This window comes from Peromyscus californicus, unplaced genomic scaffold (assembly GCF_007827085.1).
Source record: "Peromyscus californicus insignis strain IS unplaced genomic scaffold, ASM782708v3 Scaffold_4__1_contigs__length_199733344, whole genome shotgun sequence".
NCBI classification, from domain to species: domain Eukaryota; kingdom Metazoa; phylum Chordata; class Mammalia; order Rodentia; family Cricetidae; genus Peromyscus; species Peromyscus californicus.
This window is the reverse complement of record NW_026294562.1, coordinates 174265285-174290918: the sequence shown is the minus strand read 5'-3', so window position 1 is coordinate 174290918 and position 25634 is coordinate 174265285. Positions and strand designations below refer to the sequence as shown.

Below are 25634 nucleotides of genomic sequence, written 5' to 3'. Positions count from 1 at the left end.
CCTTTGACAAATCTCTATCTCCAAAAATATTTACATTATGACTCATAACAGTAGCTAAATTACAATTATAAAGTAGCAACAAAAATAATTTTATGGCTGGGGGTCACCACAACTTGAGGAACTGTATTAAAGGGTCACAGCATTAGGGAGGCTGAGAACCACTGCAATAGAGCATAATAAATTAAACAAAGGAAGGCTGGGATAAAGCTTGGTGGTGGAGCCCCTGCCTGTAATCCACTAGTGAGGGACTGGGTGTGGCTCAGTGGTAGAGCCCCTGCCTAGAATCCCCCAGTGAGGGGCTGGGGGGTGGCTCAGTGGTGGAGCCCCTGCCTAGAATCCCCCAGTGAGGGGCTGGGGGTATGACTCAGTAATAGAGCCCCTGCCTAGAATCCCCCAGTGAGGGGTGTGGGTGTGGCTCAGTGGTAGAGCCCCTGCCTAGAATCCCCCAGTGAGGGGCTGGGGTGTGGCTCAGTGGTAGAGCCCCTGCCTAGAATCCCCCAGGGAGGGGCTGGAGGTGTGGCTCAGTGGTAGAGCCCCTGCCTAGAATCCCCCAGTGAGGGGTGTGGGTGTGGCTCAGTGGTAGAGCCCCTGCCTAGAATCCCCCAGTGAGGGGTGTGGGTGTGGCTCAGTGGTAGAGCCCCTGCCTAGAATCCCCCAGTGAGGGGCTGGAGGTGTGGCTCAGTGGTAGAGCCCCTGCCTAGAATCCCCCAGTGAGGGGTGTGGGTGTGGCTCAGTGGTAGAGCCCCTGCCTAGAATCCCCCAGTGAGGGGCTGGGGGTGTGGCTCAGTGGTAGAGCCCCTGCCTAGAATCCCCCAGTGAGGGGCTGGGCTGTGGCTCAGTGGTAGAGCCCCTGCCTAGAATCCCCCAGTGAGGGGTGTGGGTGTGGCTCAGTGGTAGAGCCCCTGCCTAGAATCCCCCAGTGAGGGGTGTGGGTGTGGCTCAGTGGTAGAGCCCCTGCCTAGAATCCCCCAGTGAGGGGCTGGAGGTGTGGCTCAGTGGTAGAGCCCCTGCCTAGAATCCCCCAGTGAGGGGTGTGGGTGTGGCTCAGTGGTAGAGCCCCTGCCTAGAATCCCCCAGTGAGGGGCTGGGGGTGTGGCTCAGTGGTAGAGCCCCTGCCTAGAATCCCCCAGTGAGGGGCTGGGCTGTGGCTCAGTGGTAGAGCCCTGCCTAGAATCCCCCAGTGAGGGGCTGGGCTGTGGCTCAGTGGTAGAGCCCCTGCATAAAGTCCCCTAGTGTGGGGCTGGACGTGGGGCTCAGCAACAAAACCCTTGTCTAGAACCCACCAGGGAGGGGTTGAGAGTTGGCTCAGTGATAGAGCAAAAGAGATCTATGGAATTGACAAATTCCATCCCTATCCACCCCATTCCCATGAAAGGATCCGCTAAGATCTAAAACCAAGCAAGGTTCCTTTGCTCAAGCCTAGGTCCCTGCTTGGAGACAGCCTGTTCCAACCACCCACACGTTTCGTTGACTTTGAATCACCCCTGAGGGGTTAGTAAACAGACTAACGATGTCAGCCTACCCGAGCATGTGGCTACTGTGCAATTTTCATAAGAAGTTGATGTCTTAAAGCATCATGGGCAAGCAGCTCATAGTTAAGGGCCAGTCTTAGAATAAAAGATTTGTAAGTGGGCATGGTGACCAAGCCTTCAATCCCAGCACTCAGAAGACAGAAACAGGCGGATCTCTTGAGTTCGAGCCCAGCCTGGGCTACACAGCAATTTCCAGGACAGCCAGGGCTAGGCTACAGAGACTCTGTCTCAAAAAAAAAAAAAAAATCTGTGTATGTGTATGCACGCACATGGGCACAAATGTGTGTCTGTGCATGTGTGTGCATGTGTGTGCATGTGTGTGCTCAATGCCAACCAAAATGCACATGTAGAAGAGGACATGTTGCAGGAGTCAGTTCTCTCCTTCCACCATGTGGGCTCTGGAGTCAAACTCTTGCTCGAGCATCTCACTGGCCAATGAGCATTCTTGATGGAGCACTGGTTTCCCTGAGTGACAGCCAGGAGACTTCTTAGCCAACTACGGGAGTTGTGTCACTTCCTGTGATCTTTCAGCAGCAGTCTATGAGAACCCAGCCATGAGGTTAATTAAAATCAATTAATTAACTAACTTATTAAAAGTCTTCTCTTCCCTCCTCTCTCCAGAGCTTCAGACTATTTAGGAGCATCAAACTGGAAAGACCCAGAATCCCGCCCCTTAATGTTTATGGTTCTTGAACAAGCCACTGACATTCCACATGACTCAGTCTGTGAATTCTATATGTGGAAAGGTGGCGTTTTATAAACATGGTGCCGGGGAAAAGTTAGAAAAATGCATAGGCAGGTAGAGAAAGCAGAAATGGGCTTCCTGCTGGGGTAGCTTCCTTTCTTGTGAGAGAGGCTAGACAGAAACAGCCTGCTCAGGGACACATACCTAGGCAAGATGATAAGATGCGAGGACCCAGCAGTCTTATAAAATGCCTTGGACAGACTCCCAACAGAGATATGTCAGCCTGCCTCAATAACGACACCACACACACACACACACACACACACACACACACACACACACACACACACACACACACACTTTTTGTCTCCCTCAGTCAATTCTTTGCCTGTCCCACAAGCAAACTCAGCTAACTCCAGAATCTCAATTACTAATGTAGGGGCTGCAAAGACAGATCAGCGCTGTAGAACAAATAAATACTGCTTTTGCAGAGAACCTGAATTTGGGTTCCCAGCACCCATATGGGGCGATTCACAACTGCCTGGGACTGAAGGTCTAGGAGATCCGATGCCCTCTTTGGGCACGTGAATGTACACACACACACACACACACACACACACACACACACACACACACACAGAGGGGGAAGAGGGAGGGAGGAAGGGAGGGAGCGAGAGAGAGAGAATTTTAAAATAAAATCAGTGGCAGTTTGGTTTGCTGTTTTGTTTGTTTGTTTATTGTTTTTTTTTTAACTGCCTTTGATTCTTGCTTTGCCATTCAAAATTTAGCAATCTTGGACAAGTGACTTCGTTTCTCTGGGTCACCTGTAAACGAGGCTCTTTAATGACATCATTTGAACAAAACCTTTGGCGCAATCCCCCAAACTGAAGCTCACTCACTATAAGAGACAGGGGAGTCTGGACAAGTTCTGACTGCAGAGACAGGTGATCTAAGAGCCAGTGAGGCAAGCAGACATGGCTGTGAAATCTCCGGGACAGTATACTTCGCCGGCCAGCCTCCCCTTGCCCACAGAGGTACCAGACAAGCCTGGCGCCCAAACTTCCAACAGTCACCTCTACCTCCCTGAAGCCTGAGGTTTCATGCAGCGTAATGTTCCAAGAACGGACTACATTTCCCAGCATGCATTTCCAGTTAGGGCCCCAAGAGACTATCTATCCCGGGAACCTTAATCGAACCGCTTTAGGAGTTCCGGGCCGTAATGTCCATTCATTCAGCTCCTATGTTTCTCTTGGCTGAACGTGTCCGTCACCGTCAACCCCAGCCTGAGCCGGGCTCCTGCAGGGTCTGTGGGAAGCGTTGGTGCCTTCTCCCGGGTAGAAGATAGGGTCTAAGGCCGCCGAGTTGTGTGGCCTGGGACGAACCCAAGGCCTCACAGCCTGGGACTACATCTCCCAGGCGGCATCGCGGCGGCGGCCGCGACACGTCACTGGACCCCGCCAAGAACCCCGCGGGGGAGAGGGACTTGGGGGGCCGACCGGGAGCCGGCTGAGGAGGATGGGGGCCGCCCGCCCGTTCCTCGTGTGAGGAGGCCGAGGGGCGCGCCACCCCATCTCGGGGCGGCCGCCCCCCCGGGGCGCCGCCATCCCCGCCCGGCCCTGCGGTCGTGGCTGGGGATGCGGAGCCGGGGGCCGCCGGTGGAGCTGCGCGGGGTGAGAGGCGCGGGGAGGGGCGGCCGCTTGCTGCCCTCGGCCTCGGCCTCCGCCGGCGGGCCCCGCTCAACCCGGCCCTCCTTGCGCCCTGACATCTGTGGTGACAGGTGAACCTGTCGCCTCTCCTGCACAGCCGAATCCAAGGGGACGCGCCTGTCCTTTGAAAAAGGGTTTTGGTTTTTTTGTAATTTTTATTCCCCCCACCCCGGTTCCGGCGGAGGCCCTCCGCCAGCCATGGTCCCCAGGAGGCCCCCGGGGTCTGCAGGGACTGCCTCCCACCCCGGCCTCCCCGCCCCGCGCTCAGCATCCCGCCGGCAGCCTGCGTGAAGCGGCCTCCCGCAGCCCCCGGCCCCTCCCCCATGGAGGAGGAGGAGGAGGGGGCGGCGGCCAGAGAGTGGGGCGCGACCCCCGCGGGGCCGGTGTGGACCGCCGTGTTCGACTACGAGGCGGTGGGCGACGAGGAGCTGACCCTCCGGAGAGGCGACCGCGTCCAGGTGCTTTCCCAGGACTGTGCGGTGTCTGGAGATGAGGGCTGGTGGACAGGGCAGCTGCCCAGCGGCCGTGTGGGCGTCTTCCCCAGCAACTACGTGGCCCCCGCCGCCCCCGCCGCCCCCACAGGCCTCCAGCTGCCCCAAGAGATCCCCTTCCACGAGCTGCAGTTGGAGGAGATCATCGGTGTGGGGGGCTTTGGCAAGGTCTATCGTGCCCTATGGCGTGGCGAGGAAGTAGCGGTCAAGGCCGCCCGGCTGGACCCTGAGCGGGACCCGGCAGTGACAGCAGAGCAGGTGCGCCAGGAGGCCCGGCTCTTTGGAGCCCTTCAGCACCCCAACATCATTGCCCTGAGGGGCGCCTGCCTCAGCCCCCCCAACCTCTGCCTGGTGATGGAGTATGCTCGGGGAGGTGCATTGAGCAGGGTGCTGGCAGGTCGCCGGGTGCCTCCTCATGTGCTGGTCAACTGGGCCGTGCAGGTGGCTCGGGGCATGAACTATCTTCACAATGATGCCCCTGTGCCCATCATTCACCGGGACCTCAAGTCCATCAACAGTAAGTGGTATCCTCTCTTCCGCTGAACCTTGTGAGGCCAAGCCCAGGTGGTTGGAAACGGCAAGGGACACCAGATGGCACTGTGCATTGGGCAAGTAGGGGTGGCAATAAACTGTCAGGGCCAGGTGAGCGGGGCTTTGGCTCTATTAAGAAGAAAAAGGAGGCTCAGAAAGGTTGAAAAATAGACTGTCTTTCTGGCTATAGTCGCAGTGGGTCAATGATTGTGTATCCATGAACTGTGACAGTCCCTGTGTTCACTGCCACTTGCAGAGCCTGCCCTCATGATACCTACCACCTGATCGTGGCATCAGAGTCTACCAGGCAGAAGTAAACAGAACCTAGCTTAGTTGGAGCCAGGGTTTCACAAGCCTGTCACTATTAACATTTGTGGTCTGTCATTGGTGGGAAGATTGTCCTGTGCATTTTAGGTTGTTTAGTGGCGTCTTAGGCCTCTATCCACAAGAGGTCATTAGTACTCTGCATCCCTGCTCCCATCTATCAAAACCAAAAATGTCTCCAGACACTGCCTTATGTCCCGCAGAGATGGGGATGGAGTGGGACAAGTCACTCAACTGAAAACCGCTGTTGAAATGCTGCTGGTTCTCCAAGGCAAACTGGACTGATGAAAGTGTTGGAAAGTGTGGCTGATATAAAAGCTACCAGGCTGCCCTGCCAATCAACGGGTTCTACAAAACTGATTGGTTGGTTGAATCAGCAATGGGCCAAGTAGACAGGAAGGGTCCCTAGAAATGTATCTAGACCAAAAAGCATCTCAAGGCATCAGCAAATATTAATGGAGCCGCTAGTAAGTTAGGCCCACTCCAAGCACCAAGACATCATGGTTCCTTTCCCAGATAGTCCTCATAGATGAGACATTACTTTCATCCATTCTAGATCATTCTGGTGTGCTGTGTGCTAGATTTATACAACTGGGAAAACTTTACCTCCCTAGCTCTCCCATCCTTTCTGAGCCCCATTTCACACCCCATCATCTTTATTTTTTAAATCGATGGCCTCATTATTGCATTTGGTATTGACAAGGCCAGGTCATGTGTAGGAGGGTTCCACAGCAAATGGGGCCAGTATGTTCTCCGCCCTCAAGTGGGTCATACTTAAGCCAGGAATGTGAGAATCTTCCCTTTGACAATTGCTTTCTCCCTGTTGGTTTATATTTTCATATTTGTTTGAATCCACTCAACGTTTTGTAAGCTTGTTGCATGTTACACCAACTGCAACCTTAAGCCCCTAGAAGAGAGGGCTAAGTGGTCCTCATCTTCTGTGCCTGGTGTTCAGAGAGAGTGACCATGTACCCATGACCCTCCCTGGCCTATACCCAGTTCGTATGCTTGGATGTATCCGTCAGTCTTGACCACAGTGATGCTGCATAACAAACCACCCCAAAACTCAAGTGTGTAAAAACAGCTGCTTGCTACTCTTATAGCTACACAGGGAGCAAAATGGTTTAGCGGGGCGTGGGTCGAAGGATTCTACTCCCATGTGTTTCCTATCTCCTTTGGACCAGCGGGCTACTTAAAGCATGTTATCATGGTGGCAATAGCAGTTCTAGAGGCCAAGATTGTACCAGGGGCTTCTTGCGGGCTAGGCTTGGAACTGGCCTGTCGTGTTCATTTCATTCTTTTGGTATTTTGAAACAGAGTCTTGCTATATAGTTCAGGTTGGCCTCCAACATATTATCCTCCTGCCTCAGGCTCCCAAGTTCTGGGATTATAGGCATGTGCCACCACACCCAACGGTGTCTGCCTTTTCCTTTAAAGGTGTGTGTGTGTGTGTGTGTGTGTGTGTGTGTGTGTGTGTGTGTTTTAAATTATGTGTATATGTGAGTTTATACACATGAGTGCAGAGGCCAGAAGAGGGTGTTGGATCCTCTGAAGCTAGGGTTCCAGGTAGTTGTGTGGGTCCTCTACAGGATCAGTGCATGCTCTTAACCACTGAGCCATCTCTCCAGCCCCAACAGTTATTTTTAAGTTGTGTGTGTGTGTGTGTGTGTGTGTGTGTGTGTGTGTGTGTGTGTGTGTGTATGAATATGTGTGTGTGTGAGTGCAGGTTTCTGTGAAATCCATCACAGATCCTCTGGAGTTGAAGTTACAGGTGGTTGTAAGCTGTCTCGTGAGAGTGATGGGAATCCAATTCAGGTCCTCTGCAAAAACAGTACACACTCTTTTTTTTTTTGGGTCAGTCAGAAAGAGTATTCCACAGCATATATGTTTATATATAATATATACGTTTATATAAAATATATATAATCAACAGATTGTAACCAGTTTTCAACAACCTGGAAAAACAAAGGGGTCTGGGAAACACTTTTTTTTAGCATCACATGTGCAGAGGTGTTCTGATCCTAAAGTGAGTCCACTTCTGACACACCATCTCACCCAGTTCCATGTGTAAAAACCTGGTGAAGAGCTCGAGGCACTTTGGGGTGCTGAGTGTGAATGACCGCCCTTTCAGAGCTGATAACCCTGCAGAGCTTCCACCTACTCTCTTAGCTGTCATGGCCCCAGTCTCAAGAGTCATGAAGGAGCCTCTTTAGGGGAGCCCAAGGTGCAGGGCTGGAAGAGCCACTAAGAAAAACAGTCAGTATTGCAGCCAGGTTCAAGGTTCTTGCATTTGCCCCGCCCCCATCATCTTTTCCTGTAGCCTCTGGTGAGGGAGAGGATGGCTTTGCTTGGTCCACAGCAGTAGGCACTCGGTGACTCAAGCAGAAATGGAGGCGCTGCCTCATTTGGGGTGCTGAGGCTGCTTCAGGAACTCAGGGAAGGCAGCCCAGTTCTAGATACAGGCTAGAAGTGGATTTTTGCAGAAGAGAGCAGCGGGAAGGCCATGAGGGGGTGTGGGCTAGGGTCCACAGACAGCTTCTGCCAGTCTGCCGAGGAGCCAGACAGTGCAGGCAAGCGCTGTATGTTCTGCGGACACTCTGGTCCCAGAGCAGCTGGAGGGTTGGGGGAGGATGCCAGCTTCCTGCTGGAGGGATGCTCCAGCCTGAGGGGCTGAGGAGAGACCAGCTGGTCTGGGGGGCTGGGCATGAGGGCATCAAACTTAGAGAAGAACCCCAGCAAGCTGGAGCCGGTGGGGGGCAGGGGGGATGCGGACAGTATACATTCCTAATGGCTGAGCCATCTCTTCATCCCCTCTCTTTTTTCCGGCCACCATAAGTTGTGTGGATATCCCAGAGTTAAAGCATAGGGCGATACAGTCTGCCTGGTCAGTGAAGAAATCGGGCAGTCACTATAGAGGATGGCACCGACTGTGGCTGCAGGAGGCCGCCTGAGGGTTAGAGGCAAGGAGGCACTTCTGGTGTCCAGAAGGAACTGGTGGCAGGAAGGGACACTGCCGAGTGGACCTGTAAGCTGTTGACGGGGAAGAGGAAGGCAGAGGACTGGGACACCTACAGCCTGGCAGGTCTTGGTGACTCACCCTTCTTCCAACCCGCAGTCCTAATCCTGGAGGCCATTGAGAACCATAACCTCGCTGACACGGTGCTCAAGATCACAGACTTCGGCCTTGCCCGAGAGTGGCACAAGACGACCAAAATGAGTGCCGCAGGGACCTACGCCTGGATGGCTCCCGAGGTTATCCGCCTCTCCCTCTTCTCCAAAAGCAGCGATGTCTGGAGGTGCTGAGAGGCTGGCGGGTGTCCTCATGGAGGCGGGAGGAGGACCTGGTGGGGGGACACCTGTGGGAGACCAGTGACCAAGCAGTCTAGTGTTCCTGCGACTGAGGCAGGTCCTGAGGAAGGATTTGCACCTGAATAAAAATTTCAGAAGAAATAGATGTTAGCACCAAAGGGCTCCTTAAACATCATCTACCACACAGCCATTGAATTGGGAAGTTGAGGACCCGGACACAGCCATTCATTCTTCTAGCTACACAGCTGTCTTGGGACACAACAATCAGCAAACAGAGAACCCTGCCTGGTAGCATAGGTCTAATATCCCATCTACTCAGGAGGCTGAGGCAGGATAATTGCAAGTCCAATGCCCCCCTGGGCAACTTAGTGGGAGCTTGTCTCAAAATAAAAATAAAAAGAGGTTAGTGAATGTAGCTCAGTGGTAGAGCACAAGTTGGAATCCTCCAGTGAGGGACTGGGGTGTGGCTCAGGGGTAGAGCACCTGCTTAGAATCCCCTAGTGAGGTGTTGGGGTGTGGTTCAGTGGTAGAGCCCCTGCCTAGAATCCCCCAGTGAGGAGCTGGGGGTGTGGCTCAGGGATAGAGCACCTGCTTAGAATCCCCCAGTGAGGGGCTGGGGGTGTGGCTCAGGGGTAGAGAACCTGCCTAGAATCCCCTAGTGAGGTGTTTGGGTGTGGTTCAGTGGTAGAGCCCATGCCTAGAATCCCTCAGTGAGGGGCTGGGGGTGTGGCTCAGGGGTAGAGCACCTGCCTAGAATCCCTCAGTGAGGGGCTGGGGTGTGACTCAGTGGTAGAGCCCCTGCCTAGAATCCCTTAGTGAGAGGCTGGAGGTGTGGCTCAGTGGTAGAGCCCCTGCCTAGAATCCCCCAGTGAGGGGCTGGGGGTGTGGCTCAGTGGTAGAGCCCCTGCTTAGAATCCCCCAGTGAGGGGTTGGGATGTGGCTCAGTAGTAGAGCCCCTGCCTAGAATCCCCCAGTGAGGGGCTGGAGTGTGGCTCAGTGGTAGAGCCCCTGCCTAGAATCCCCCAGTGAGGGGCTGGGTGCTGGGCTCAGGGAGAGCATACTTGGCATAGCTTGCTGCAGTGCCCTAAATTCAATCCTCAGTAACACAATCCTCAGGGTTAGTAACCAGAAATTAAAAGAAAACTGTAAAATGGGGGGCTGAGAAGACAGTTCACTCAGTAAAATGTTTTTCATTCAAGCATGACAGCCTGAGTTTAACCCCCAGCACAAACATAAAAGCTGGCCGTGTAGATATGCTGGTAATCCCAGCAGCACTGAGGAGACAGAGACAGGGATCCCTGTGGCTTGCAGTCTAACCTAATCCATGAGCTGCAGATCTCAGTGAAAGACCCTATCTCGAGAAACAAAACCAGGAACCCGAGCATGGTGGCTCATGCCCTTAATCCCAGCACTTGGGAAGCAGAGGCAGGCAGATCTCTGAATTCGAGGCCAGCCTGGTCTACAGAGTGAGTTCCAGGACTATATAGAGAGACTCTGTCTCAAAAACAAACAAACAAAAATAACAAAGCAAACAAAAAACCCAGGTGGGCAGCTCCTGAGAATGACAGCTAAGGTTTACCCCAGGCCTCCGTGTGCACACACATGTGCACACACATGTGCACACACATGTGCATACAGGCCCATACATGAACAGTCACAAACACAACACAAAACCTTTAAAGAATTGCTAGGTATAGTGTTGCACACTTTTAATCTTAGCATCAGGCTACATAGGCAGGTAAGTGTAGACCAGCCTCGTCTACATAGCCTGTTCTAGGCCAGATACATAGTGAGACCTTGTCTTTTGAAAAAAAGAGAAGAGAGTTGTGAAATAATTGTAAAGATGAGGAAAGTATTTGTGTGTGAAGATGTAGGGGTGGACATGGAGGCACCTCTTTGTCCCAGGACCACTGTGGTGAGCTGAGTTCTAAGGGACAAGGAGCCAGCTATACAATCTGGGTACCACAAAAGAGATGCTAGGGTGAGAGTGTTCCAGAATGTGGAACTACAGCAGAGCAAGAAGGGGCTGAGGAAGGAACCTGTGGCTGAGGGTCACCCTGGGTGTTACTCTTAGGTGCAGTGAGTGCCAGCCGTTGGGACAGTTATAAATACATGGTCTCATTGGAGCCACACCCTGGTGTCTCCACTGACTGTCAGTTACCAGTTAGGTTGCAAGTTGTTCAAGGCACAAAGTAATGTGTTTGGGGCAGAGCCAAATCAGACAGGGGTTCCCACTGGCTCTCTAGCATAGCCTCTCTTTGGTATAGGTCTAGCCACCTTTGTATGTGTTGCCGAACCTTTGGAAAGCCCTGGTGATATGGTGCCCCAGCCTCACAGGCACCTTCTGGCTGGGTTCCTGAGTTAGGTGGTAGTGTCACAGGTCAGGACACCAGGTGGCCATGTCTCCCAGCCATCACATATCAGTAGTACTCTTCAGTCAGAGTAACAATCAAAACTTACCCCTAAAGGTTTCCAGGGACATGGGGGTGGGGCCTCACTCATGTTACCCCCTTTTGAAAACCAGTTATCTTCATGATCCAGAATGGCTGCTTGAGTTCCAGGCTTTATACCCACATTCCACCCAGAAAGAAGGAGGGGAAGGAGGTACCCCTTGCCATTAAGGATGGCAAGATGGGATCATGCCAGTGCCTCCTGCCTTGACGCTTTGTTGTAAGGATGACTAAGCCTGCCTAGCACGGTGCCTGCTCTGGAATAAGGGCTTTATACATGGGAAATAGTCGTAACTTGTGTTGACAGCTAGACCTGTAGGGACACAGATAAGGGGTCAAGGAAGGCTTTCTGGCAGGGCGAAGGGAAACCTCAGTTGAGACTTGAAGGACAAAGTTAACATACACAAAGAGACAAGTGTTTTTGACAAAAGCAACAGTGTATACAAAGGCCAGAGGTTTGGAAGAGCCTGACTGTTTAGAGGCAACACTGCAAAGGTCATCGAGGTCAGTGTTCAGGATCTGTGCTTCCAGTACTCAGGAGGAAGAGGACTTTAAGTTTGGGGTCATCATGGCCTATCTAGTGAGCTCTAAGTCAGCCTTGGCTATGGTGAGCCCATGTTGCATTGGAGGTAGAGGAAGAAGAGGAGGAGGATGCTGCTCTGCTGTGACGGATGCTGGGGCTATAGCCAGCCCAGTGTCTGAGTGCTTGCCTAGTACGTCTGAGGTCCTAGATTCAATCCTCAACATTTTTTAGGGCCTACAATATTGATCAGTGGGTAAAGATGTTTGCTGCCAAGATTGACAACCTGTGTTAAATCCCTGGGACCCATGTGGTAGGAGAGAACCAACTCCTGCAAGTTGGCCTCTGACCTCCATGTGTGAGCCAAAACCCACCCCCCACAATAAAGCAGTTTTTAAAGAGACAAGTAAGTGATGATTTCATTAAAAATGTGGCTCTGGGTGCAGTGGTGCTCTCTTTCAATCCCAGCACTCAGGAGGCAGAGGCAGGTGGATCTCTGAGTTCAAGGCCAGGCTGGTTGACATAGTGAGTTCCAGGCCAGCTAGGACTACAGGGACTCTGTCTCTAAAAAAAAAAATAAATAAATAAAGATAGATAGATAGATAGATAGATAGATAGATAGATAGATAGATAGATGAGGTCAAATTAGGCTCTTGTGGCCTTACCAGCTAGGCTGGAGTAGGGGCAAGGGAGGGCTGGAGCACAGGTGACGACTGGGGTGGGCTGTGGCATCATCTTCCCTCTCCCCGCTTGCAGCTTCGGGGTGCTGCTCTGGGAGCTGCTGACCGGGGAGGTCCCCTACCGAGAAATCGACGCCTTGGCCGTGGCTTACGGTGTGGCTATGAACAAGCTGACGCTACCCATCCCCTCCACGTGCCCTGAGCCCTTTGCCCGCCTACTGGAGGGTGAGCCAGGGCCCTGTGGAGAGGGTAGGCTCAGCTTTGGGGACAGGGTCCCATGGGCCACACCTCTCCCCTTTATTGCATCCTTGCATTCCAGTGGGCTTAGGAATGGGGGAGAAGGCTCTGGAACACAGGGGGCCTATGGATGTCATCCCTATCATTGCTTCCATGGCTCCCAGACCCATGTGAGCACCTGAGGGCATCTGACACTGTGGTTCCTGTCTGACCCTGGATCCCAACGAGGGATCCGGAGTTCCTCCCCATTGTTTCCCGTGGCATGTTGACAGGAACTTAGCTAAGCCTTGCCTTGCCCTGAGTGTCGATCCTGACTCTCACCCCATTTCCTTCCACCCTCCCCTCCCCTTCCCATCCCAGAATGCTGGGACCCAGACCCTCATGGGCGACCAGATTTTGGCAGCATCCTGAAGCAGCTGGAAGTCATTGAACAGTCAGCCCTGTTCCAGATGCCACTGGAGTCCTTCCACTCGCTGCAGGAAGACTGGAAGCTGGAGATTCAGCACATGTTCGATGACCTTCGGACCAAGGAGAAGGTGAAGGCAGGAAACAAGGGTGGGGTGGAGCAGGATCCCAGCTCTGATGCCTTGAGCAGCTCAGAATCCCGGTTCCCTGAAACCCCCACCCCTTTTGGGTCCATGCAGCGTGTTTTTGCATGCTGAGAAAAGACAGCTTCCTGTTGGTGGACTAATAAGAAAAAGGCCCCGTGTGCTGAAGGGCTTTCAGGTGATCCTGCATGCTGTCTTGGATTGGCTCTAAGTACGCTAGCAAAAATTGAGAGGGTCAAGAAGAGAAGAGGGACGAACTTGCAAGGTGTAGGTGACTGTTGAGATGAGATGATGGGGAGTAGGGGTGCTGTTGTCTGCTTTGGGGCCTATTTGAAGTTTTCCACTACTCTTTGCTTTTGTGGGTGCTTGTTTACCAAAGGACAGTTTACTTAAACTGGAGAGCTGAGAGCTGGAAAGGGGGTTAGGGTATAGCTCGGGTAGAGAGGGCTTGCCTAGTATACTCAAAACCCTGGGTTCCAGCACAGCTCAGCACGAAGCCGGCATGGTGGTGCATGTTGCGCTCCACTCTGTAGTGAGGTGGGGACCAGCCTAGGTTACATGAAACCCTTGTCTCAAAAGACAAAACAGAACAAGCAAGAAAGAAGAAAGAAAAAGCACCCCTATTGGCGCTAACTCAGTCCCCTGCCCTGACTCTCACCTTAGCTAGTAAAGTCTGGTGGACTGGAGTGTGAACCCAAAGCCTGGTGCCCACAAAACCCAACTGTCCTGGGACCAGGGACGGGCCCCAGCAGTTCGGCCCCGCCCTCAGACCCGCCTCCCTCCCTCCAGGAGCTGCGCAGCCGGGAAGAGGAGCTGCTCCGAGCCGCGCAGGAGCAGCGTTTTCAGGAAGAGCAGTTGCGGCGACGGGAGCAGGAGCTGGCAGAGCGAGAGATGGACATCGTGGAACGCGAGCTGCACCTGCTCATGAGCCAGCTGAGCCAGGAGAAGCCCAGGGTCCGCAAACGCAAGGGCAACTTCAAGCGCAGCCGCTTGCTCAAGCTGCGGGAAGGCAGCAGCCACATCAGCCTGCCCTCCGGTACCACCCGGTCCCCTGAGTGCCCCCCAGAACCTTCTGGGGGCCTATGTCTCCACAGAGGGTTGCTTGATTTGTTTGAACAATTATCTGAGCCAGGGCATCGTACATGCTAGGCAAGTTTGTTTTTCCACCGAGCTAAACCCTCAGCACCTTAAAGTGGTGTTTTGTTTTGTTTTGTTTTGTTTTTTCTGTTGCAAATGTATCACATAGAGAATATGACCCAAAAAGCCGGGGCTGGGGGCTCACACTTGTCATCCCAGCATCCATCCTGAGACTGAGGCAGGAGGACCACCACGAGCTCAAAGCCAGGCTGGGCCACCCTGGTTAAGGGTTGAGACTCTGTCTCAAAAAGAAAACAAAAGACTGATTCCCTACCAGACACACATGTGACTGAGGTTAAAAATCACAGAGCCAGGCTGGGCACAGCATCAACCCGTGGAGATACAGCCATGTACATGACATTCTGGCAGCCACACTGAAAACGTGAAAAGAAGCCAGGCATGGTGGAGGCAGGAGGATTAGCAGTTCAAGATCATCTTCCTGCATAACAAATTCGAAATCAGTTTAGGCTACATAGGACCCTGTCTCAAATCACAACATAAACGATGGGACAGTACTGTTTTATTCAGCCCAATATATCTATATAAGCTATACCAAACCCCACAAGATGTTACTTTCTTGTTTTCACACTGAATCATTGAGATCCAATGTGTTTTATATTTATAGCACATCTTGGTCTAGGTGTTAAGTTTCCAGGTCAGGCATGATGGTGCCTGCCTATAATACCAGCACTGGGGACACAGAGGCAGATGATTGATATGAGGACAACTTGGGAAATAGTGTTCAGGGCCAGTCTGAGCTACATTGCAAGACCTTGTCCAGAAACAAAACAAGTGCTGGGGTCGGGCTCAGAGAGGGCCTGGGGGCGTGGTTCAGTGGTAGAGCACTCGCCTGACATGCTAACAGGTGCAAAGCCCTGGGTTACATCCCCAGCACCACCACCCCAAAATTGATCTGGGGGCCTGGGCATGTAGCTCAATGGTTAGGTACTTGCCTAGCATGCAAAGGTCCTGGGCTTGCACATATTCCCCTGGCACTTGTAGCATGAATTCTAATTGGTCTTAATAATAAAATCTCAGAGTCAGATATCAGGGTGAAAGCTGAAAGATTAGAGAAGCAGAGCAGCAGCCACTAGAAAGACTTCTTACCTCTAGGAATCGAGACTGAAAGGGGCCAAGCTCCTGTCTCCACCCTGCCTTATCACTTCCTCTCTCCACCCAGCCATATCACTTTCTCTTTCCTCCTCCCAAGCACTGGGATCAAAGGCATGAGATCCCAAGTGCTGGGATTAAAGGTGTGTGCCACCACTGCCTGGCTTCTGTGGTTAACTAGTGGCTAGCTCCGCACTCTGATCTCCAGGCAAGCTTTATTTGTTGGAGCACAAACAAAATATCACCACAGGCACTGCAAATATTCATGTATTTTTTATGTATAGTAAGATTTTATAAAAAGCTAGAAGTTGATGAAAGTAGACCCACCTGCCTAGTCTGTCCAGCATGCTTCAGTGCCTCCGACAACCAAATGTAATAGCTTCCTTAAACCTAGTCTCAAGTAAATATTAAACTCCACTCCCTCCATTGCCCCAAGCGCTCCCTGGTCACATAGAACTTAACTGCTGCTGTGGTGGACTCCCAGGCCTGGATTGTTGGTCAGACACAGTTAGATTTTGAACCTCCCTAAGTGTGTTCATTCAGGAAGAGCCTCAGAATCTCCATTTCCAAGAGAGTTTCAGCTGCTCTGGTGCTGATGGGTCTGGGACCTTCGAGGTCCAGTGCATTAGCAGTGACGGTGCCACATGCCCTCCGCTGCCGTTCTCTCCACCTCTGCAGAGGAAGTTTCTCTTTGCGTACCGCGATACCGTTTACTTAGGAATGCCTCTTTATTCCTTCAGGATTTGAACATAAGATCACCGTCCAGGCCTCTCCCACCCTGGACAAGAGGAAAGGATCCGATGGGGCCAGCCCTCCTGCCAGCCCCAGCATCATCCCCCGGTTGAGGGCCATTCGCTGTGAGTATACACAAGGTCTTCTCAGTACATTGCTGCCATTCCTGGTTCTCATCGGGGCGACAGGTAACAAATATATCAATCACCAGTGTCATTTCTAGGAAGGGAGTGGAGGGTAAGACATTGGTGTTGGGGGTGTCCTGTACTTAGCACAGTACGAGGCCTTGTAGTCTGTCCTCAGCACCAAGAATAGAGAGGTGGGGAGTGTGTCAGGGCTCCCCATAGAGATTACATCAGTAGGGTTTAAGAGGGTTTGACCAGAGTTAGACCCTGGGTATATGACCATTCTGCAAGCTGAAGGCACAGGAAAGCTGCAGCTCTACATCACACCCGTGTCCAAAGTCAAGAGGACTCAAGTCCCAAAGCAGGAGCCCTCTGCCTCTTTGTTGTCTTTGGGCCTGGAGTAGTGCCCCCGTCCTGGAAGAAGGTAGATCCTTTACCCCGTCCTTTCAAATGCTCATCTCTCCCAGAACCACTCTTGTACACCTAGAAATAGAAGTTCAGCAGCATTCTGGGTATCCTCAGCCCAGGAAAGTGGATGTCACAGAAAGGCTGATGCCACACATCTGGAGGGCCGGAGGTGAGGTCTGACAGGGCCTGTAGTGGTAAAGAATGAGTATGCCCCCGGGAGGGAACAGTGCCCCTGGCAGGAGGGATAGCAAAGACAAGGCTAGGGACGAGAGTGGCATGGATCCAGTATAGAGGCCAGCTTGGTAGAGCGAGTAAGGGAAGAAATAGTCTATGGAAAGGGGGATTCAGGGCCAGAACACAGCCCTGGAGACACAAAGAATCCGATTTTTTACATTTTATTATTTTAAAAAAGATGTCATTATGCCGGGCGGTGGTGGCGCACGCCTTTAATTCCAGCACTCAGGAGGCAGAGGCAGGCGGATCTCTGTGAGTTCGAGGCCAGCCTGGTCTACAGAGTGAGTTCCAGGACAGGCTCCAAAGCTACACAGAGAAACCCTGTCTCGAAAAACCAAAAAAAAAAAAAAGTTATCTATTTTTTTCTTGTGAATGGGTGTTTTGCCACATGCATGCAGTTCCTGCAGAAGCCAGAAGAGGGAGTGAGATTTCCCCCGGAACTGGAGTTACAGATGGCCTTAAGCTGTCTTGTAGGTGCTGACACCCAAACCCGGGTCCTCTGAGAGGGCAGCAAGTGTTCTTAACCCCTGTCTGTTTCTCCAGCCCCTGATTTTTTTTTAATACTTGGCAGTGCCCAAGGCCTCGTGTATAAAGCATGTATTCCACAAATGAGCTTTGCCCTTGGTGCTGTGTGTGTATGAATTTGTGGGTGTATAGTTATGCCTGCGTCCAGTTATGCATAGGCATAAGATGGGAAATGGGGGACTTACCATAAAAGTTGACTTGAGGATAAATTTTATCTAAAGCCAATTCATGCTGGATCAGCCCTTCTGTTCTTCATGTACCCAGATACTTGGGGGCACACTTGAATGGGAACCATCCAGATTTGATTGTTGCCAGGGGTGGAGAAGTCTACGCCATTTAAAGATGGGAAGTACATGTAGCCTGGCATAGGTTGGGGGTCTGGGGGTCTGGGTTGCTAGGTGCATTGTTTGGAGGATATGTGCATAATACATGCAGGTGAAGGAGTGGGGCTGCCGGGGGCATCAGTACAAGGGGGTGTGCAGAACCCAATCAGATGTGACCCCAAACTGCTAAACTTGTCCCTTCAGTTGCCTACCTCAGGGTCTCATGTAGCCCAGGCTGGCCTGGAACTTACTGTATAGCTAAGGATGACCTTGAACTCTTGAACTCCTGGTCCTCCCTCCTTCTCCTCCCTGGTTCTGAATTATAGGCACGTGCCACCATGCCCAGTTTCTGTGGTGCTGGAGGGTAAACCCAGGGCTTCGTGTGTAAGAGGCCAACAGTCTACAAACTGCGCGTCAGCCTCAGCCTTTTGTTTTTGTTGTAAGACAGTCTCACCGTGCCTTCCAGGATAGTTTATACGTTCTTGTTTTCATTACAGTTGTTTCTTTATGTGTATGCAAGTGGGTGGGTGCACTTGTGCATGGCACGGATGTGAAGATCAGGGGACAACGTGGTGGGAATCAGGTCTCTCTCCACCAGAGAGCCACACAATAGGAGCTAGTAGAAGCAGGTGAATTCAGGAGCATGGAGGAAAGAGAACCACAGTCTTTAGAGCTCAGGGCCGTGCTAACCAGAATGAAGCTGAAGGCCTTGGTAGCGGAGTGAGGACGTGGGTTCAGGAGTGGGGGGAAGCACTGAGAGAGGATCCAGCTGCCTTGTTGGGTTGGGGCCCTGATAGCAGTGGAGCATTGGGGAAGGGTTCACAGCAGGGGGAGCTGTCAGGAAGGTTCCGTAGGCTGCCAGGGGCCTCTCTGGGCCTCATTTATCACTTGTCTCCACCCAGTGACCCCCATGGACTGTGGCGGCAGCAGTGGCAGTGGAACATGGAGCCGAAGTGGGCCACCAAAGAAAGAAGAACTGGTTGGGGGCAAGAAGAAGGGCAGGACATGGGGCCCCAGTTCCACTTTGCAGAAGGAGCGGGCTGGAGGAGAGGAGAGGTATGGGTGTACAGCTGCCCGCCTGCCCCTGTGGCTGCCTGACCTGTGCCCTGACCCCATCTCCCTGTGCCCTCTGCAGGCTCAAGGCCCTGGGGGAAGGAAGCAAGCAGTGGTCCTCAAGCGCCCCAAACCTGGGCAAATCCCCCAAGCACACCCCCATGGCCCCAGGCTTTGCGAGCCTCAATGAGATGGGTAAGAGAGTGTGGGTGCTCTGGGGAGTGGCGGGGACATCACCCAGGCCTAGGTAAGACATGCCCAGAAGAACAGCAGCAACTTCCCTGGGGGTTGGCGCTCATTTTCAGAAGCAAGGCTTTGGGGAGAGAGATTTGAGGATGCCACTTAGTGGCATCTGGGGGGGGGGGGGTCTTGTTTCCGGAGGTCATTGGGGGAAGTCCTTGCCACCAGTTCTGGGGGAAGGTGAGGAAAGGCGGGGTCAGCCGAGTGATGGACCTCTCCGGTTACAGAAGAGTTTGCGGAGGCCGATGAAGGCAACAGCGTACCCCCTTCCCCCTACTCCACCCCGTCCTACCTCAAGGTGCCTCTACCCGCCGAGCCCTCTCCTTGCGCGCAGGCGCCCTGGGAGCCGCCGGCTGCGACCCCCTCCCGGCCAGGACACGGAGCTCGTAGGCGCTGCGACCTGGCGCTGCTGGGCTGCGCCACGCTCCTGGGCGCGGTGGGCCTGGGCGCCAATGTGGCCGAGGCGCGTGCTGGGGACGGTGAGGAGCAGCGGCGCTGGCTGGACGGCCTCTTCTTCCCGCGTCCTGGCCGCTTCCCTCGGGGTCTAAGCCCGACCGGGCGCCCCGGGAGTCGCCACGAGGACACAGCCCCCGGCCTGGGCCTGGCGCCCTCGGCCACCCTGGTGTCACTGTCTTCTGTGTCAGATTGCAACTCTACGCGCTCCTTGTTGCGCTCCGACAGCGACGAGGCTGCGCCCGCCGTGCCCTCCCCGCCGCCCTCTCCCCCCGCGTCCTCACCCAGCACTAACCCCCTTGTGGACGTGGAGCTGGAGAGCTTCAAGAAGGACCCCCGCCAATCGCTCACGCCCACGCACGTCACCGCCGCGCACGCTGTGAGCCGGGGACACAGGCGGACCCCATCGGACGGGGCGCTGAGGCAGCGAGATCCTCTGGAGCCCACTAACCACGGTGAGTGAGGACTGGACAAGCCACCCTTCACAGGCCACTGCCCTGTGTCTCCTTGGGAGCATGGGGAAGAAGCGCCTGCGTCTTCTGCCCTCATTGCTGGGAGCGTTGTGGGCCTTGAGATGCCTGAGAAGGTAAATTGGAGGGGACAGTATAATGCCTACGAGGGCCGAGTAGGTGACTTGATGGCGACTGGAAGCATAGGTAGCTGTCAGCACTATCCTCTGTCCACTTGTTTCTACCAATATGACGACGGCAAGGTCAGGAATCACTGTGCCCTGCCAGTGCTGGGCTCTGTTGTACAGCTCCTGTGGTCAGATTTGAATCTCTCTGCCCCGGCAAGGTTTTGATCAGAGACGAAGGCACGAGCTGGTGGCACACACCTGTGAAGCCAGCACTCAGGTCATCCTGGTCCACATACTAAGTTTGAGACTAGCCTTGGCTACATGAGACCCTGTCCCAAAGCGGGGAAAACTGAGCTGGGGATGTAGCTCCTTTGGTAGAGTGATTGCCTAACATGCGGGGTTTGATTCCCAGCACCACAGAAAGCTGGGTGTTTGCACACACCTGAAAGCCCAGCACTGGGGGCGGAGGCAGACCGTTCAGGAGGAGTTTAAGGTCATTCTCTGCTACATAGAATTCCAAGCTAGCCTGTTGCAAAAACCCAAGAAGACCATCTTCCAGATGAATGAGCCGTTGGAAGCTATGAGGACCTATTCAAGGTCCAAGTGCAGGGCTCCTAATGGCTATGGTCTTACTAGGAAAGAGGCACGGCGAGATCTTCCGAGGACCGGTGTTGGCTTAGAAATGGCCTTTACCCCAGCCCCTCATCCATGTGACCCTCTTTCCGTAGGTCCTCGAGACCCCCTTGATTTCCCTCGACTGCCCGACCCTCAGGCCTTGTTCCCCACCCGTCGCAGGCCCCTGGAGTTCCCTGGCCGTCCCACCACCCTCACCTTTGCCCCAAGACCCCGGCCAGCTGCCAGCCGCCCCCGTCTGGACCCCTGGAAACTGGTCTCCTTTGGCCGGACACTCAGCATCTCGCCTCCCAGCAGGCCAGACACTCCAGAGAGCCCTGGCCCCCAGAGTGTGCAGCCCACACTGCTGGACATGGACATGGAGGGCCAGAGCCAGGACAACACAGTGCCCCTGTGTGGGGCCTATGGCTCTCACTGAGACCTGCCCACCACCACCCGCCTGGGCAGCCATGAATGTAGCGCCCCAGGCCCCGCCACAGCCCACCATGCCCCAAGGTGGGGGAGGCCCTGGGCAGGATACTCACTCTATTTATTGGGGAAGGGGGGAGGGGAGGACACTTAATTTATTCCTTGGTACCCCAGGGGGTGGAGCTCTGAGCCCAACCTGCTGTGGGGAGAGGGTGGGCAGGGATACTCAGGGACAGGACATTGTGGGGGATTTGGCACAAAACGCAACATTAAAGGTAACCCCTGCCCCCTACCAAGCCTGGCTGTGTATGCTTCCCCAGCCTGGGCCACAATGGGACACCCTTACACCCCACACTTCCTCCCCAGACCTCTGGATTTCTGAGGAAGTGAGACCCAGGTAGGGGCCCCTGCTTCGTTCCCACAATAACACCACACAAAGGAGGCACCAGTGACGGGCGCTTTACCAGTAAGTAAACACATGAGCGGGGGAGTCGCCTGCTGAGGTTGGAGAAACAAGTTAGAGGCTGCCCTTTGACCTCAGCCCAGGACATCGCGAGCTGGGCCTCCAGCCCCACTGACGCTGTCTTCCTGCTGGAGGCTGCACCGGTTCATCTTCAGCTGAGTCAGCTGGATGTAGCGGAGAACATTGGTGTCTGCAGGGGAGGGACGGAACGTGAACGTTATCTGGGTGTCCTGAGACAGAGCGTAATGACCTCAGCTCACAGTCAGTGGCTCCACCCTCAGCACCTCAGCTGTATCCAGCCACTCAGAGACGTTTCACACTTCCTGCCTCACACGTGCAGCACCCTACCAGGAGAGGCTCCTGTCACACCTCCACTCATCCCCCAGTGACAACTGTTCTCACCAAACCACTTCACAGGAAAGCTAATCTTGCCTCTTTGATCCCACAGCCCTGCATTCAGCACCTGCTGTGTTCCCTTTCCTCCTCCTCCTCCTCCTCGACGTGTGTCATGTCTACACATGGGTACCCTGAGTGATCCCCTCAAGGGCAGAGAACAAGAGGTCTGAGCAAGAGTGGAGGGCAGGAGGTGGCCGAGGAGCAGCTGACTGACGGGAGGGAGTGAGGGAAGATGAGCGTGGGGCGAGAAGTAGTCAAGGCAGTCATAGGTGAGCAGCCGGTGAGATGGGGGTGTAGCTAGTCGGTGGAGTGTTTGCCCGGCGTTCGGGAGGCCCTGGGCTCAATCCCCAGAACTGCAAAGATTAGAACTGGTTGGGTAAATGTCAGAGGAACAGCGTGAGGAGACCTTTGGTGAAGGTGGATGGATGATGGATGGGTGTGTGAAGAGTCTTGGGTGACTGGAGAGAGGTTGTCCAGAGCTGACCACAGCACTTCCCTGGGGTATTTCTGCCCTGCCCTGGTCCTCCTGCCTCGGTTTTCCTCTGCTCTAACCCCTTGCCCCGCCCCGCCCCGCCCCGCCCTGCCCAGCCCCGCCCAGCCCTGGCCCTCACCTGTGGGCTCCCGGCTTCGGGCCTCCTGCAGGTAGCGCAGCGCACGCGCGTAGTCACCCAGGTGGTAGAAGGCAATGCCGGCGCGGTAGGTGGCCTTGAAGTTGCCCTGCTGTTTCTCCAGCACCTTGAGACAGTACTCGCGCACACGCTCATAGTTCACCAGCTCCGACTGCAGGAGGCAAGCTGCGGGGGGTGCGGAGACCCTGTACTCTCAGACACTGCCTGAACCCCCTAGACTCACGTGACCTCAAGTAACCCGGCCTCTTCCCCTGGCCTTAAGGGATTGCTCTGGCCACCAGGGGACGCCAGTCTGAGAGCTCGTTAGTATAGACTCGATCTGCGCCGCCGCTAGAGGGCGCAGGGCAGACAAGTCCAAAGCAATTAGCTGGAGGTTTCCCAAACAATTGCAGAAATGAGGCACCAAGAACCAAATAGCCGTGCAGAGTAAGCCTTTCTAACTTAGGTCACGCGTGGCAGATAGGGGAGAATAAGTCGGGAGAGTGGGGCTCTGAAGACCAAGTCTAAAGCCCTTGCTTCCTCCATCCCAGAACCCCTGTTCATCTGCTCCCAACTCTTGTTCTCATTAAGTTCTGAAGTCTCCCCCCGTCAGACCACAGCCCTGATTCCTCCAGCCTCCAGCCACCACCCTCAGGCCCTAAGGCCTCCTGATTGCCCCTTACCACCCACCCGTCTCACCCATGTCCTCTGTGTCCCCCTTCTCTCCCCCGACGGCCCCGTACCGGTGAGGGAGTCGTAACATTCAACCTCTGTGTTCTCCACCAGGCGCCGCTGCTCCTCGCTGAGACGGGCTGGCCCCGGGCTGGCGGCGGGTCCGGGGGAGGGGGCGGGCAGGCCGCCAGGGCGGGCCCCCTGAGCTGCCTTCAGCTGCAGCAGTGCCCGGTGGTACTTGCCAATGGCTTCTCGGAACTTCTTCTCTCGGTAGCAACGCTGACCCTCCGCCTTGAACGCCACGGCGGCCCGCAGGCTGCTGTCGAGCGCCGCGGCCAGGCCCCCAGACGGCTCTGGGGCAGGACCCGGCCGAGCTGAGCCATGGCGAGGCGCTGAGCCCGGGCCCGGGGGAGAGAGGGCGGGAGGCGGGCGAGGTGGAGGCTCCGGGGCAGCGCTGAGCATCAGCACCGGGGACAGCGCGCCGCGCTGCATTGTGGGAAACTCCTTCGGCCGCCGCTGCAGCTACCGCATCGCCCCCCGCGGGGCCGGTCCCCACCCTTTCTCCGCCCCCGCATCTCTGGCTGCCATCTCCGGCTGCCCTCTATGGGTCTGGAGAAGCCCCTCCAGACTCCCGCTCTCTCACCCTCAAATCAGCCCAGGGTCTGGTTGTTCTGGCACCTCTCCCTTGTCCCCAAAGTCCTGACCCTCCCCACCCGACTGCATGCTCTCCCCGAGATTTCTAGAAGAAAAGGCTGAGCAGGCAGACATCGGTTTCGTGGAAAGCTGGTTTTCAGCCCACCAGTCATTTGGCATGTTGGATAAGAACACAGGATAGGGAGTCAAGCTGCCCAGATTCAAATCCCTATTGGTTTTTCACTACTGTACGATTTGGACAGTCCTCTCAAATTACCTGTGGTCCTGTAGTGCGGAATAATAGTGCACACCTTGGAATCGAATCTTTACTTATGTAACAAACAAACAGCCATTGCTCGGTTTCTGTTCTGGGGGCTGCTGGGCCATGATAAAACAGAAGCTGAGCGGGGTGGCACCTGCCTATAATCACGCTCGGACATCTGAAGCAGGAGGATGGAAAGTTTGAGGTTAACCTGACCTACAGAGAGCATTCCAGACCAGGCATGGGCTACAAAGAAAAGGGGGGAAGTGGTAAAGAGAAGGGAAGAGGAGGGAGGAGGAGGAAGAAGAATTATTTAGTTTCTGTCCCCATCTCCTAGGTCCGCAGTTTAGTGGAGAGACAGACCAGTGACAGCCCAGAGTGAGTGATCCTGGGAAGCTCAGGAAAAGGGTCATGGCTAAGATGGAGACGCCCAGAGGAGACTTCTGCCCTGGGGGGAAGTGGTACTGGGGACTTCCTGGAGGACGGGCAACTCTGCAATCAGAGCAATCTGCCCCTTGCCTTCATTCACGTCCAGAAAAGGCAGCGAGAAGGTGACAGGTCCCTGCTGACAGCCCAGAACCACCAGCATGATCAGGACAGCCAAGGGAACGCGGCTGGGTGGCAGTGGCAGAGCACACCTGTAACCCCAGCACTCTGGAGACAGAGGCAGGCAGAACTCAGTGATTTCTGGACCAGCCTGGTCTACAGAATGGGTTCCAGGCTAGCCAGAGCTCACAGTGAGGCCCTGACTAAAAAAAAAGAAGGAAGAAAGGAAAGCAATCCTTTAGTTAGAGGCCAGCAACAAAGCTCAGAGCATGAAAGCGCTAGCCACAAAACCTGAGACCACTTGAGTTCCATCCCTGGAACCAACTCCTGAAAGTGGTCACCTGACTTCTCCCTACACGCTGTAGTACATGTATGTGCACACACACATAAAAAATGCAAATTTAAAGTCCTTTCATTAGATTATTGTATGGATTTCTTCTCCAGGATACTCATATGCAGCCACCCCCCCCCCCGAATAAAACTAAAAACTAAAAAACAAGCCCACTATTTGCTGAGGGTGACCTTGTACTTCAGATCCTTCTGTCTCTACTTTTCCAGTGTTGGCATTACAGATCCATATGCCCATGTCTGGAGTTTGTGCAGTGTTGGAGACTGAATCCAAGGCTTTGCGTGTGGCAGACCAACACTCTCCCAACTAAGCCACATCCCAGCCCTCAAACAGGAAAGACTTTCACAAACTGATGGCCTGCATATGTGGGGTGTTGGGTTTCTACAATCAAAAATAGCAAACTGGGACCCTCAAGAGGCAGAGGCACGAGGATTTCTGAGTTCAAGGCCAGCCTGGTCTACAGAGCGAGTTCCAGGACAGCCAGAGCTACACAGAGAAACCCCATCTTGGGGGGAAAATTGAATTAGGGGCTCAAGAGAAGGCTCCAGGCTCTGAGTTTGCAGAGAGCTCAGGTTGTTCCTAGCCCCCACACAGTGGCTCACAACCACATGTAACTTCAGTTCCAGGGGATCCAATGCCCTCTTCTGGCCTCCAAGAGCACCTGTACTTACATGGTGCACACCAGCTCACTCAGACACACACAAATAAATCTTTTAAAACATACTGAATTAAGC

The 25634-nt window shown here is 54.1% G+C and overlaps 2 protein-coding genes across 2 annotated transcripts; one reads left to right on the top strand and one right to left on the bottom strand.

The window, feature by feature from the left end:
• Positions 1-4122: 4122 nt before the first annotated feature.
• On the top strand, positions 4123-21263 carry Map3k10 (mitogen-activated protein kinase kinase kinase 10). The gene is made up of 10 exons (XM_052761740.1): positions 4123-4931; positions 8385-8565; positions 12305-12453; positions 12826-13001; positions 13803-14049; positions 16001-16117; positions 18510-18663; positions 18743-18855; positions 19128-19808; positions 20659-21263. Exons 1-10 carry the CDS (start codon positions 4247-4249, stop codon positions 20979-20981), a joined length of 2826 nt encoding a protein of 941 aa, XP_052617700.1. The 5' UTR covers positions 4123-4246; the 3' UTR covers positions 20982-21263.
• A 151-nt stretch (positions 21264-21414) lies between these two features.
• Positions 21415-23771, bottom strand: Ttc9b (tetratricopeptide repeat domain 9B). Its single transcript, XM_052761741.1, has 3 exons — positions 23182-23771; positions 22442-22624; positions 21415-21624 (listed from the first exon to the last, which is right to left on the bottom strand). Exons 1-3 carry the CDS (start codon positions 23600-23602, stop codon positions 21509-21511), a joined length of 720 nt encoding a protein of 239 aa, XP_052617701.1. The 5' UTR covers positions 23603-23771; the 3' UTR covers positions 21415-21508.
• Between the last annotated feature and the right edge of the window lie 1863 nt (positions 23772-25634).

Coding starts and splice junctions, on each gene's coding strand:
- Map3k10 (XM_052761740.1), top strand. CDS start 4,247: ATGGAGGAGGAGGAGGAGGGGGCGGCGGCCAGAGAGTGGGGCGCGACC. Junction 12,454..12,825: donor CTTTGCCCGCCTACTGGAGG/GTGAGCCAGGGC, acceptor TTCCCATCCCAG/AATGCTGGGACCCAGACCCT. Junction 18,856..19,127: donor TGCGAGCCTCAATGAGATGG/GTAAGAGAGTGT, acceptor CTCCGGTTACAG/AAGAGTTTGCGGAGGCCGAT.
- Ttc9b (XM_052761741.1), bottom strand. CDS start 23,602: ATGCAGCGCGGCGCGCTGTCCCCGGTGCTGATGCTCAGCGCTGCCCCG. Junction 22,625..23,181: donor ATGTTACGACTCCCTCACCG/GTACGGGGCCGT, acceptor CACCCCCCGCAG/CTTGCCTCCTGCAGTCGGAG. Junction 21,625..22,441: donor CCGAAGCCGGGAGCCCACAG/GTGAGGGCCAGG, acceptor CCTCCCCTGCAG/ACACCAATGTTCTCCGCTAC.